The 14,736-nt window shown below is 37.0% G+C and overlaps 1 protein-coding gene across 1 annotated transcript in view; it reads left to right on the top strand.

Annotated features, from left to right (window-relative positions):
- Positions 1–14,736, top strand: part of SAMHD1 (SAM domain and HD domain 1) — a 68,156-nt gene that overhangs the window by 26,601 nt on the left and 26,819 nt on the right. The window contains exons 4-11 of the mRNA XM_006875733.1: positions 4,780–4,940; positions 5,452–5,567; positions 7,234–7,304; positions 9,901–10,056; positions 11,060–11,160; positions 11,254–11,362; positions 12,338–12,429; positions 13,548–13,663. Of these exons, the coding sequence (XP_006875795.1) occupies positions 4,780–4,940; positions 5,452–5,567; positions 7,234–7,304; positions 9,901–10,056; positions 11,060–11,160; positions 11,254–11,362; positions 12,338–12,429; positions 13,548–13,663 (922 nt within the window). The remainder of the gene's footprint in view (positions 1–4,779; positions 4,941–5,451; positions 5,568–7,233; positions 7,305–9,900; positions 10,057–11,059; positions 11,161–11,253; positions 11,363–12,337; positions 12,430–13,547; positions 13,664–14,736) is intronic.

Below are 14,736 nucleotides of genomic sequence, written 5' to 3'. Positions count from 1 at the left end.
CTATCAGTGGTGACCTCTGTTCACTTTAACTCTTGCATTCCTCCTTGTGTCTCCAGCTACCATCATCTTCTATGCCAGCCTCCTTCTTGTATGTTGCCTGCTACATCACCCATGTTAACATGTGTCTATCCCCTAATCCATGAATAATAATCTCCCCCCATTCCTACCCTGGTAACCATAAATCTTTTATCAAGAAACATTTTCTTAACTTTTACAACAGTGGTCTTATACAATATTTGTCCTTTTGTGATTAACTCCTGGTTTGGTGTTATAGGATAAACACTGGACTATGAATCACACAATCAATGGTTCAAACCCACCAGCTGCTTCTCAGAAACCCTATACAGGGTCACTATGAGTTGGAATTGATTCCACAGCACCTAACAACAACATTCCACTCAGCATAATGTCCTCCAGGTTCATCCATGTTGTGAGGTGTTTTGCAGCTTCATTATGATCCTTCAATATTGCATAGTATTCCATGTGTATATGTACCAAAGTTTGTTTAACTATTCTTCTGTTAATGGTCATTTAGACTGTCTTCATCTTTTTGATGTGTCTCTTAAATACAGCATATTGAAGGATCCTGCTTTCTTATCCTTTCTTCTACTCTCTCTTGACTAGTGCATTTAATCCATTCATATTCAGGGTAATTATTGATAGGTATGAATTGATCGCTGTCATTTTGCTGTCTTTTTTTGTGGTGCTCCTGATTTCTATGTTCCATGTAATTTTCTAAATTCATTTTGTTTCTGAACTTTCTTTTCATTTTCATTTCCATTGTGTTAATGTTTACTAAATCATCCTAATTTTCCTCTTTTTTTATTTTGTGGTGAAGGTGTATTAATTTTCTTTGAGGTTAACCTGTAATTTGTTATTATTTTTCCCCATTTAAAACAGTCTGTTTTATCTTGAAATCTCCCTGACATCCTCACCGTTTGGAAGTTCTATATCTATACTAGTCCCACTTTTTGCTTTGTAGTTGACTTCATTATACATTGATTTCTCTGTTTCCCTATTTTCAGCCTTGTAGGGTTTTTTTTATTTTAAATACTTCCATATATAGATTACATTTTGGGTGATGTTGTCATGTGGTTATCTCATGTTGTCTGCTTTTGTTGGTTCTCAGTCTCCTGACACTTTAACATTTTTTATAATGTTTGTTGTTGAATGCTGTCGAGTTGGTTCCAATTCATAGGACCCTGTGTAGGGTTTCCCAGGAGCAGCTGGTGAATTTGAACCACCTTCCTTATAGTTCAAACCAACTTTGCAAGACAGTGCTTATCCTATAGCATCACACCTGGTCATTACAAATTCCTTTAATTTCTATATATCAGGAAATGTCCTAATTTTGCCATTGTATTTGAGGGACAGCTTTGCTCAGTGTGTGATTCTTGGTTGACAATTTTTTTCATTCAGTTTTATATATGTCATCCCATTGCCTTCTTGCCTGCATGATTTCTAGTAGTAAATCAGAGTTTAGTCTTATTCTTTCTCCTTTGCAGGTAACTTTTTTGTTTTTCCAGAGCTACTTTCAGGATTCTTGCCTTGTTTTGGTTTTGGAAAGTTTTATTATGATATATTGCAGTGAATTTCTTTTGTGATCTATCCTGTTTGGGGTCGGTTCAGCTTCTTGTTTGCTTATCTTATTGTCTTTCATGATGTTAGGGAAATTTTCTTCCAACAACCCTTCAACAATTTTCTCGGTTTTTTAAATTGTCTCTTCCTATTCTGGATTTCGATCACCCATAGTGCCCAACATAACTTTTATGCTTTTAATAGGCATTTTCATTCCTTTTTCTAATTGTTCTTCTAGCATAGTGAGAGATTTATCTTCAAGCTCAGTAACTTAGACTTCTTTTGCTTTGAATCATTTGTCCTTCCAATGTATTGCCCATTTCTGAAATCTTAGTAGTTGTATTGTTCCAGAATTTGCGTTTATTTTGCCGATTTGTTCTTATAGTGGTTTCCTGAATTCTTCTAAAGTGTTTTTCTCTGTTACCCTTGCTTTCCCCTTTCTGTCAATTCTTTGAAGATGCCTAAATACCATTCTTCTGAATTATATTCAAGTTATCTCTATTGCCTTTTATTCATCTTGGTCATACATTTGAGCCATTCTGTCTTCTTTGTGTGAGATAAAATTGTCTGTTTTCTCTGGGACATTGTGGTGGTCTTATATTTAACTGGTAACTGTATGTTGATGTATTCTTAGACTTTCACAAACTGTCTCTGTGGGTGTAGTTAGAGAATGGAATTGACATGTACCATTGTCCATTCACCATTTACACATCTTAGTTTAGGGTGGGTTTGGCTGGTGTTGGCAGCTGTCTTATCATTGATCAGGTGGTTTAGGAGCATGTTTTTTTAACAGTGGATGAAGCTGCAGAGGTTACAGTTGTGGTTGGGCTCTTTGGAAGTGTTGCTGTCTTCTGTTGGGTAGGAAAGAGAAGAAGCCTCACACATGCACGCACAAAAAAACAAAAGAGAGTGAGCAAGCAAGCAACCAACAGTGAAAAGAAAATAATAAAGCAGAGTGAGGGGCAGAAACCAGAAAAGAGGCAGAAACCAGAAAAAAAAAAAAAAAGAGTAAAATAACTAAAAAGAGAAAAGAGGGACAAAAAAATAGTTATAAGAGAGAAAATAAAATTTTTAAAAATCAGGAAAGATGAAAACAGAGTTGTAATGAAAGATCAAAAGAAATTTTAAAAAAGAGGGGAATGAAAAAATAGAAAAAAATAAGGAAAAACAAAAAGGAAGAAAGAAAAGATAAAGTTCACAGAAATATAAAGACAAGAAGGATAAGAAAGAATAAACAAACAAAAACAACAAAAGGAAAAACACCAAAAAGTGCAGCTATTGTACCTGAAGAATAGAAAACTCTGGAGGGGTCTCCTGGCAGCCAAGGAACATGAGGAGGGTTCGGAAGAAGTGTGACAGCGGAGTTCCAGGCCCTAGATGGAGTTCCTGTAGGCCTTGGTGTTACCTATGTTCAGGCCATTCAGTCCAGAAGTAGTTCATGGAGGCCCTTGTTGAAGCTGATGTCAGTGTCCGTTAGGACCACAGGACAGCTAGGGGCAGGGTAACTAACTGGTTATGATGGTTTCTGTTAGACTAATTCTGGTCTGGTGTCTCTGTGGGTTCTGTAGTTCTGGAACCAAGCCTGACTGAATCCAGTCACCAAAGCAGCACAACCAACCCCTGCCTCACACTGGCATGGCTCCCAACCAGGTGGCTTCACGCTATCGGAGAGCAGTGTCTACACTGTGGGTAGCCACACCTCTAGTCACTATGGATCATGGGAAAAAAGGAATCACACCTTTCAAATTGCCTGTGTGACTCTGCTCTGCCCACCTACCTTCTGCACTAAAAGCTGCTCACAAAAGTTCAAGATGGTCACACCACATTTGGCCAGCCATTCACCAGTCAGTGCCCCTCTCTGTCTGTCCCTGCTCAGCTTCTCCTCCCAACAAGCACTCAGTCCACTTCTCTAACCTTTTCTCTGAAGTTCAAGGTTCCAGGATTTTCATCTCTGTCTGTTTCATATAGTTTCTTTGTTGTAGGATTGAGCTGTTTGTAAAGGAATTGACTTCCCTTGTTATTGTTACCTTCAATGTTAGACCAGATGAACTTTAAGCTTCTTTACAGTACTGAGTTTCTGTAATTCATATTTTATGTATGCCTGTGTCCTGACGTTGTTATTGTTCAGTGCTTTCAAGGTGGTTCCTAGTCATAGCCACTTGTAGGGTTTGCAAGAGCAGCTGGTTAGTTTGAACCATTGACCATGTGGTTGGCAGTTCAGTGCTTATCCTACTATGCCACACCAGGCCATCAGCATACTGACATAGGTTACTTTAGACATAATAGCCTAGCATGTTAGCAGATAGTACTTTGCAGTAGCGGGTCAACAGTAGTTGTTTCAAATATATATGAGTTCCTGCAGTAAGTCAGGCCATGTGCTCGGTGATGGATTCTGAGGATAGAGCAGTCAGAGACAGCAGGATCCTTCATTACATAGAACTTTCTGTACTTCATGGAGCAAGCTGAAGTAGTTTGTAAACCAGGGGTTAGATCATTTATCTAAGGTAATTTTTTAAATTTTGTGGGCTTCTTTTTAAATGTTAGTTGTTATGGCCAGTAAATAAAATGGTATATTTATTTTTTAAATGAATTGTTGTTGCTGAGTGCCTTCGAGTCGGTTCCAACTCATAGTAACCCTATGTAATGTAGGGTTTCCGAGAAGCAGAGACCTTGTGTTCGCAGTCCAGCACTAATCCTATAACACCACACCAGGACTCCTGTCTCTATGGTAGTGATAGTGACTTTCCCAACCAAGTTTGACATCTTTACTATACATTATAGGAAAGGATTTCTATAAAATCTTTTGGTGACTTTCCCATGTTTGACATCTTTACTATACATTATAGGAAAGGATTTCTATAAAATCTTTTAGTGACTTTCCCATGTTTGACATCTTTACTATATATTATAGGAAAGGATTTCTGATAGCAAGGTTTTCTGACCATATGTTTAAAGTGATGTGAATTTTATTTATTTATTTATTTATTTTATCCTTCTAGTTGAATACAGTTGCCATTTTTTCTTTACTTTGTCAAATCAAATTCATTCTTTCTATACTTAGAACACCTAATCTAAGTATTAGTCTTACTTGAACAATTAAGTAGCCTTGATTTTTTTCAAGGATAGTGAGAAATGGCTGCACAAAACTTTCAGATGAACTTGTGTACTGTCACTTATATTAATTTGTGTATCATTTTCTAGGTTATTAATGATCCTATCCATGGCCACATTGAGCTCCACCCTCTCCTCATCCGAATCATCGACACACCGCAGTTTCAGCGACTCCGATATATCAAACAGTTGGGAGGCGGTTACTATGTTTTTCCAGGAGCTTCACACAACAGATTTGAGCATAGTCTGGGGTAAGAGGGTATTGGAGAGGCGTAGTAATAACAGTTCCTCCTCTGTCTCATGAAATAGTTGTCTCATTTTTGCATTTAGAGAACAAATAATTTCATAAAGTAATGTTAATGTCTTATTTTATTGATGAAAAAATTAAAGCCCTTTGCTAATAATAAAATGAAAAATATTTTATATATTACAATCCAGCTCAGATCCTGTCTGGAAATATATTGAAGTGCCTATTGACCAATCAATTGTATGAATTATTTAGGTACGAATTCGAATTTTAAAGCATTATTTAAAAATTGAAAGTGTTGGCTACTGACAAAACCAATCTCTAAAGCTCAAGAATGATATTGGAATTTTGAGTGTGTTCCTACCCAGTTCTAAAATGACTGTTCTGTGAAGTTGACCCAGAGATACATTAGAATGTTTGCAAAAACATCTGAAAGGTTTCAAAGACCACAGGTATCACTCATTTTTTTAAACAAAAGGTTGACGTTTTCTTGCCTTTTTTTTTTTGCTGTGCAGGGTGGGGTATCTAGCAGGATGCTTAGTTCGTGCGTTGCATGAAAAACAACCAGAGCTGCAGATAAGTGAGCGAGATATGCTCTGTGTGCAAATTGCTGGGCTTTGTCATGATCTCGGTAAGTTATACAAAGAGCCAAAGTTGTTATGTAAAACTCTAACATTAGTTGCCTCTCTGAAATAGAAGAATCAGGCTAGCCAAGAGAAATATAATGTGCCATTGTTTCTTTCTTCATAGCATGATTCATAAACTCAAAAACCAAACCCATTCCTGTCCAGTTGATTCTGACTCGTAATAACCCTATAGGACAGTGTAGGACTGTTACCTTTCTCATGTGTCATAAACCTAAAATAGTTCTTATGTTTTGGGTAATCTTTTAGTGACTTTCCCATGTTTGACATCTTTACTATACATTATAGGAAAGGATTTCTGATAGCAAGGTTTTCTGACCATATGTTTAAAGTGGTGTGAATTTGATTTTTTTTTTTTTTTCTATCCTTCTAGTTGAATACTGTTGCCATTTTTTCTTTACTTTGTCAAATCAAATTCATTCTTTTTATACTTAGAACACCTAATCTAATTTAGCAGATTAAGAGATGTAAAGAACTCCTTTTCTTCCTTAACCCGTTTGAGGTCTTGCTCCACTTGACTCCAAATAGAAGAATATCATTCCTCTCCTTTGACAAAGGGATTGGGAAAGGTTCTTGAGAACGAATCGGAGTTGTCCTGATCCGTGTAGTTCATTTCTCCCTAGTAGGAGAATCGGAGTTAGTGTTGGCAGGGCAGGGGGCCTTTCTCTGTTTCAATAACCAGGTACTTGCAGGGGGTAGGTAGAGTACTTTCTTCTGTAAATCACTCCATATCGCTCATTACCCCATTAGATCTGAGTAGGACTAATGCCACCCTCAGATAATAAATGTAACAGATTCTTGGCATTTTGAAAAGAATCATCTGGAAACCTCCACTAGTTCCCAAGAGTTTTTATGTGCAGTCTGAGACTGCAGAAAAGGCCCAGCACTGGTCCAGGTGGTCTGTCTCTGGCCAGTAACTCATTCTATGGAAATTCTGACAATTCCAAGTTGTCCCCCAACAAAGTCTCTAATTATTAGGTGTTGTGGAATGTTAAAATTACTTATGAATAAATAAGATAAATAAATATTCTCCAGGTACTTTCGAATGCCCACATCATCAATAAAAAAAAAAGTACTAAATATGTGTATATTTATTCCAAAGTATATTATGTTTATTATGCAGTTACATAAAGAGAGATATTGTCAAAGATGAGAGTAATAAAATGAAGTTCTTGTATTTCTCTCCATGCTACAGTGGTAGATTGTCATAAAACTTTTGCTATAAGGCATTCTGAAGATTCCAGAAGTTAACATGCCTTTGACATAAACTCCTTTTTGTTACACAAACTGTCTTTTCCTGAGGCCTTTCTTTGGAAGCTATATATTTTCTATATGAAAAGCCTTCCTGTTTTTTTGCTTTAGAAAATAGCGAGGAGATTATGTGTCCTGGTGTGGCTCTATAGGATAAGCAGTAGATTGCTAGCTGCAAGGTCAGCAGTTCAAACCCACCAACTTTTCCTCAGAAACTCAATATAGGGTCACTTTGAATGGGAACCGACTCAATGGCACTTAACAACATCAGTAATTTCAGTGTGGCACTTAACAACAACAGTAGTATCCAAGTTGAACTCAAAAGACAGAAAAATTAATCCCTTTTTTTTTTACCAGTTTGTGAATATTTTTCTTACTTCTAATGCTACATTTGTTTTTAAGGTCATGGACCATTTTCTCATATGTTTGATGGAAGATTTATTCCACTTGCTCGCCCAGAAGTAAAATGGACGGTATGTTTCATATTTTCAACATGCAATAAAAAGACTGTTGAATGAGTTATTTAATTTGGCTCCACTATGTTATAGTATGGAGTCCTGGTGTGGCGCTGTAGGTTAATGCGCCAGACTGCAAAGCCATTTGAACTGCAAGGTTGGTGGTTCAAGCCCACCAGCTGCTCCTTGGAAACCCTGTTACAGGATCACTAGGGGTCTGAACCGACTGGATGGCACTTCACAACAACAACGTTATAGTATATTTTCCTTTATAGTTTTTTGCATATATTTGTATTTGTATTTTTCTCTGTTTATATGAAGAGTCTTCAAAAATTCATGGAAAAAAGTCAGTATATTTTCATTTCATTTTCCCAAGAACTTTTTGAAGCCCTCTCAGGGGGTGTGTGTGTGTGTGTGTGTATGTGTGTGTGTGTGTGTAAGTAATTTTTGGTTGTTTCATTTGATCCTCTTAAGTAATCTGTAAGGAAGGAATCATTCTCTCTCTTCTACAAGTAAGGAAACTTGAAGCTCGTAGAAGTAATTATTGCACCCAAAATCAGAAATCTAGTGTGTTTCTTGTCTGCCAGTTTAACACTCTTTCTGTTCTATTGTACACCCGTAAAACTGTCAACTCCAGTTTTGACTCATTTGCTATGACCATGAAGTAGCTGATAACCAACCAGGTTTCATCATGCATATATATTAAATTATTTTTTTAATTTTACAATTAGACATTTGCACATGGCTGACCCATACTTTGGATTTTTAAAAAATGAATTTTGAAATGAAGTTAGGTTGGTTTCCCCCCAGTTTCTGCCATCTTATATTTCTAGAAACTGGAGTAGGAAAGAATATTCATACATATCAAACATTTATTTCACGTCAGCCACTGTTTTTTCTCTCTCTCTCTTTGTCTTGTAAGGCACAATTCATAAAAATAAAATGTATCTAAGTGTATACTTTAGTGAGTTTTGGCAAATGTATACATCTATATAACCACTCACCCTTCAGAAATAGACCTTTTTATCTCTGGAAAATTTCACTTATGCCCCTTTGCAGTTAATTTTGCTCTCCCCCTTACCATTACCTTCTGAGTTTTGTAAGCACTGGTTTGTTTTACTTGTTCTTAGACTTCATATAAATAGAATCATATAGCATGTTTTCAATCCATCATGATATTGCCATTTTTTGAAGATTTTAAACAAGTTATTTTGTAGAATGCCCCTCCATTTGACTGCACTGTTCAGTGTTTTCTCATAGAGTCAGGTGTGCATGTTTGGCAAAAAGGCCACAGAAGCCATATTGTGGCCTTCTTAATGTGACATTAGGAGGCACATAAAATCTCTCTGAATTACTATTACTGGTGATCTTTTGCTTACATAAAATTTATCCTCTATAAAATTACTATATCTCTCTTTGTCATCAATAAGTGTTTGATTTAATTCTTAAAAAACAGTTATAGAACCATTCAGGTTTTGATTTTCATGCCACATCAGTTTTTGGTTAACACATGGTACAGGATACATGTCTCCAGGGGTCATGTGATCTTTACAGCGATTGTGAATGAAGAAGAAGAGCAAAGTGAGCAAGCTAAGTCTGATTTGAGATTCCAGCCCAGATCTTCACATCAGAACCCTTGATGCACTTTTAAGTTTTTAACTGACAAGTTTTCAAATGCCCCCTTTTTACCACTGGTTCAAGTACAGGGTCAGCAAGAAAGAAAAAGACCCTGAACAAGATGGATTGATACAGTGGCTGCAGTAATGAGCTCCAACAGCAATAACTGGGAGGCTAATGCAGGACAGGGCAATATTTGGTTCTGCTGTGCATACAGTCGCTATGAGTCAGAGCCCAAGTATGACTGGTGATGTCCAACACCACCACTAGATGGAAGTGCTGGCAGTTTGTAACGCCACATGTAGAACCTCTACATTGGAATCAATTAGACAACAGGGGGTTTACTCCTATTTAGACAACAGAACTGAATTTTATAATGATGTTCATTAAAATAGAATTCTACCGTATGACAGAGGATATGATTCCAGGTATAGATACTTCATCAACTACATTAAATATATTTATGAAATAATATAGTTTGTTAAAGGATTTGTACACTAGTAAGTTACTGACAGAATTGCAAGGTTTTGACACACAACTGAAAAACTGTGGTTGGAAACTAGACCTTATTTTTTAAATTACCTGGACTTAAGTAATTTTAATAATTTGGAGTCCTAATAAGCCATCAGGGCAGGGATCTGGTGTGGTGCTGTGGTATAATCCAGCTGCTCCTCAGGAATCCTACACAGGGTCACTGTCAGTTAGAACCACCTGGAATGCACTTAAAAACAGTAACAGTGGGCCAGCAAGGAGCCCTGGAGACACAGTAGTTAAGTGCTGGTCTACTCATCCAAATGCTGCTGGTTTGAACCTACCATCTGCTCCAGGGAAAAAGATGTCATCATCTGATTCTATAAGATTGTAGCCTTGGAAAATCTGTGGGAAAGTTATCTTTCCTATTGGGTTGCTATAGGTTAGAATCAACTCTGCAGCAGTGGGTTTGGTTTAAGAATGGGCCAGAGTCTATTATCAACCATATTATGCTCATGTTTTCTAGCATGAACAGGGCTCAGTGAAGATGTTTGAGCACCTAGTTGATTCTAATGGACTCAGAGAAGTCATGCAACACTATGGACTCATCCCTGAAGAAGACATTTGTTTTATCAAAGAACAAATTATAGGACCTCTTGAATTTTCATTGCAAGAATCCTTGGTAAGTTAAATTGTATACAGCTTAATTTGAACTGACTAATGCTTTTCATCTTGTTTTCTTAACTCTTTCAAGGCTACACATTTGCCTGTTTCAGAGGAGCTAAAAGATACCATCTAAGTTATATTTTTATCGTTTAATACAAAAAGTAAAACACATACTTTTTTTGCTTCTTAACAGGTCATTAAAAAGTTACCAGCTCCCAAACTAAAAATATATATAAATCTTTTTTAAATGCGTATGTGTGCATTGTTTTGTATGAAAATAAAAAATAACTTTGCTTATAAATATAATGGTATATATCTTGTTTATCTACTAAAATTTACATTCAAAATACTTCAATAATATGAAGACAGAAAAAATTGAACTACGTCAGAAGAAAATCTGTTTTGTCTCCTTGGGGATCTTTTTTTCTTTTTTATTAATTAAAAAGAGTAGGAAAATAACTTTCCTTCCAAGATTCTTAGGGATTTTTTAATCAAATATATACCACTCTACTTTATGCAAATAATAGAGAGGGGATTTGCAGTAAAAAACCATGTTTCTAAAAACTGGATCTCCAAATATTCTTTTTGAACAACCCAAATCATTTAAACTAGGTGGATAGCTACTTAAAGATAGTACTGTTTTACACGTATGAATTCAAGGTACAGAACTTTCTTAACACTACATAGTTAAGATCTTTTATTTTTTGAGAAAACTTTTAAAACCAAGGCAACACAAAGCATATTGGTTGTGGAAAGTGTAATAAGAGTTAGGATCGTTTCAGTGGCACAAGAAGGTTTAGTATTAATAGAATATCATATGCCTTAGCATTTCTTTCTCCTGTCTGCTAATTTAGGAATCAAGTGGAGAAAGGAAAGAGAGTAGAACCTTCTAGCTCATCTCATGTTCCCAGTCAAGTATCTGTTTATACTTTTCACATAAATACAGTTGCTTTGCCTTGCTTATCCACAGTCAACTTGTTCCTACACTGAAACTTTCTGTGCATTTCCTTGTCTTCCAGTGGACCTATAAAGGGCGTCCTAAAGAGAAAAGCTTCCTCTATGAAATAGTGGCTAACAAGAGAAATGGCATTGATGTGGACAAGTGGGATTATTTTGCCAGGTATGCTCTGAACAAATCAGAAAAATTTGTTGGAATCCTTGTACAAATTTACTGTTGAAAATTTTTCTCTTGGTTCTTTTGGACAATTTTTAGGGACTGCCATCATCTCGGAATCCAAAACAATTTTGATTACAAGCGCTTTATTAAGTTTGCCCGTGTCTGTGAAGTGGATGAGAAGAAGCATATTTGTACTAGAGAAAAGGTAAGCTGTGTCAGTGGAAACAACAAGGAAGTTTCTAGTCTACAATCTAGAAATTTCCATTCAACAGTTTGCAAACATCAGTACCTGGTAAATGTTCAACCTCTTTACTTCATGCTTAGTTAGCATTTAGAAGTATCTTAAAGCTGTTTTCATTTCATTTGTATTATCAAATAACAAAAATAAAATTATGATCATTTATTTAGTGTTATGATAGGCACTGTTCTAATAGATTTACATGGATTAACTCAATTCTTCCAACCCTATAAGATTGTGGTTGTTGTTAAGTGCCGTTGAGTTAGTTCCCACCCACAGTGATCCTGTATAGGGTTTCCGAGGAGCGGCTGGTGAGCTTGAACCACTGACCTTTTGGTTCAATCTGACTTTGCAGTCCAGCACATTAACCTGCAGCACCACACCAGATATTTTTATTCCATTTAACAGACAAGCAAACTGAGGCACAAAGGTATACAATCAATAGGTGGCAGAGCTAAGATTTCAACTCTGATAGTTTGGCTCTAGGGCTTCATCCTTAATCCCTACATTAGTGCTTTAGAACAGTGAAAATCCTGAAATCTCCAAGTCTGTGCTAGATTACAGACAAGGAACTATAAAGCAATATAGTATTGTATTATAAAAAATCTGTTGAGAGTGAAGAATACAGGAATAGAAGTCATTGGGATGATTGTAGGCGAAATTAGATTTACGATGCCTAGAACAGAATATGTCACAGAGTTAAAGCATTCTGCAGATTTTACTTTACTATTGATCAGTAAGAATGAAAGTTGCAAACCAATGCAGAGCTGTACTTATCTGCTTGCCTTCCTGGTTTTCCTTGGGCTCAGGGATGTTAATGGAGGAGCCCCGCCCATAGCCTTCTTGTCTACCACCATCCCTTTTCCTTGTCTTATAGACTTGGCTTTCACAAGGCTAACACAGTCTGATACCACATTAATATTCATTACACATTTCCTGCAGGAAGTTGGGAATCTGTACGACATGTTCCACACACGCAACTGCTTGCACCGTAGAGCTTACCAACACAAAGTTGGCAACATCATCGACACAATGTAAGAAATTTCCTTATAAAATTTCATATGATGCTTTGCTAGAGTATCGCAGTTGGGTGGGGTTGAGAGGTCTGGGTAAATCCAAGTGAATAAATCTAAAGTGGTTTCCTTAAAGGAACACTACCACACAGTGAACTAAATTTAGTTGTAAGAGGAGGGGGACAATGGACATAAGAGGTGGGTGAGGGGGAGAAGAGCTGACTTGGGCTAGATATGAAGAGACCGTGCCGGAAAGACTCAAGACTTCCATATAATAGTCAAGGTAATGGGGCATGAATAACTGACATTTTGAGATTATGAAATTAATTTTAAGGATAAAGATTAGTATCTGTCTGCTCTTGTCATATCAAGTATGTATCAAAATTTGTTACGTGCCTTTGAGTCAGTTCCAACTCATAGCAGATCCTGTATAGGGTTTCTAAGGAGCAGCTGGTGAATTTGAACCGCCAACCTTGCAGTTCAAACTGACCTTGCAGTCTAGCGCATTAACCCACGATGCCACATCAGGACTTCTAAACTGGTAGAAATTTCACTTCTCTCTCAGAACCATAGCAGAAATGTACAACCAAGTCTCCAGGGGACTCATACACCCATGTGAACTTATCAAAAGTTAGGGATACTGATTCCATGTCTCTAAAATAGCTTTAAATTAATTTATTATAATTCTTGGACAAATACTCTAATATACATATATGTAGCAATATATTGCAGTATATATATAGGAATAAACAGATTAGCAGGTAGAGTACATTAACCTATACTTTGGTAAGGTTTTCTTTTAATTTGGAGAAATCTAGGTTCGAAGATTGGCACTACTGCTTCCTAATGGGTAAATGAAAATGATTTAATTTCCCTATCTGTAAAAGTAGGACTGTTTATAACTTACCTTTTTGTTGGAAAGATTTAAAACCCTCCCATAGTGCCTGGGTCATAATAAGCGTGGTAGCTCAAAGCAGTGTGCACTCATTAGTCTTGTGGAGAAGCAGTTGTCATTAGAATATAGCACCTCAAGATTTTACTTCCCTAATGTAGAAAGATTCCCTAACTTTAAGCAATGCTTAATGCAAATGTTTAACATTTCTCACAAGCATAATTTTTTATAAAATGATCCTCTTTAGGATTACAGATGCTTTCCTCAAAGCAGACGCCTACATAGAAATTACAGGTGCCGAAGGGAAAAAGTACCACATTTCTACAGCAATTGATGACATGGAAGCTTTCACTAAACTGACAGGTAAGAGCTAGAGGGTGACTAGAAACTGTCCCCAACTTGCTGGTGATGGTGGTGTGCCTTGGAGTCAGTTCCGACTAATAGCGACCCTGCATAAGGTTTCCGAGGCTGTAAACCTGTACGGGAGCAGAAAACCACATCTTTCTCTCCCAGAACTGCTGGTAGCTTCGAACTGCTGACCTTGAGGTTAGCGGCCCAACTCATAACCACTATGCTAACTTACAGATACGTTATTTTCCAAATGTTCAAATTAATTTCATGTTCCCAACTGATTATATATTTATTGGTTATTTTGAACTTTTTATTATGCTTTAGGTGAAAATTTACACAGAAAATTAGTTTTCTATTCAACAAATCACACACAACTTGTTCTGGGACATTGGTTGCAGTCCTTGCAATGTAACATCACTTACTCCACTTCCTCCCTCCTTTTTCCCTACCTCCTCCTCTCCTCTGAACTTTGCCCTGGGCAACTGTTGCCCTTTTGATGTCAAATGATAGATTCAAATGATAGATAGATGTCAAATGATAGATAGAAAATATTCTAAGGAGTATTTTCATCCAGTTTTGAATATTTACTGTTGAAATTGAGTTTTAGGTCTCAGTAATTTAATTTTTCTGAACCTTAGATTTTTTCTATCTCATAAAATGAGGAAAATGATCGCTACCATGTCTTTAATTGTAATACTTAAATGAGGCATTGTTGTTGTTAAGTGCCGTCAAGTCGGTTCCGACCCATAGCAACCCCATACAGGGTTTCCGAGGCTGTAAATCTTTACGGGAGTAGAATGCCTCATCTTTCTCCTGCAGAGTGGCTGGTAGTTTCCAACTGCTGACCTTGAGGTTCACAGCCTGATTCCTAACCACTACACTACCAGAGCTCCTTAAATGAGGCATAGTCTTGTGCTAAATCAATTCCAACTCATAGTGACCCATTGTGACAGATAAGAAGTAACCATACCTACACCTATGGAAGCAGTAGCTCAAAAGAGGGAACAAGTCCTTACAGCAAGAATCATTCCCACCCCCTCCACACACACAGTAGACAGGGACGGGCAACTTGGACATTGGCTACC

Source organism: Chrysochloris asiatica, unplaced genomic scaffold, assembly GCF_000296735.1.
Source record: "Chrysochloris asiatica unplaced genomic scaffold, ChrAsi1.0 scaffold00337, whole genome shotgun sequence".
Lineage (NCBI taxonomy): Eukaryota > Metazoa > Chordata > Mammalia > Afrosoricida > Chrysochloridae > Chrysochloris > Chrysochloris asiatica.
This window is presented reverse-complemented; position numbering and strand designations above follow the sequence as displayed.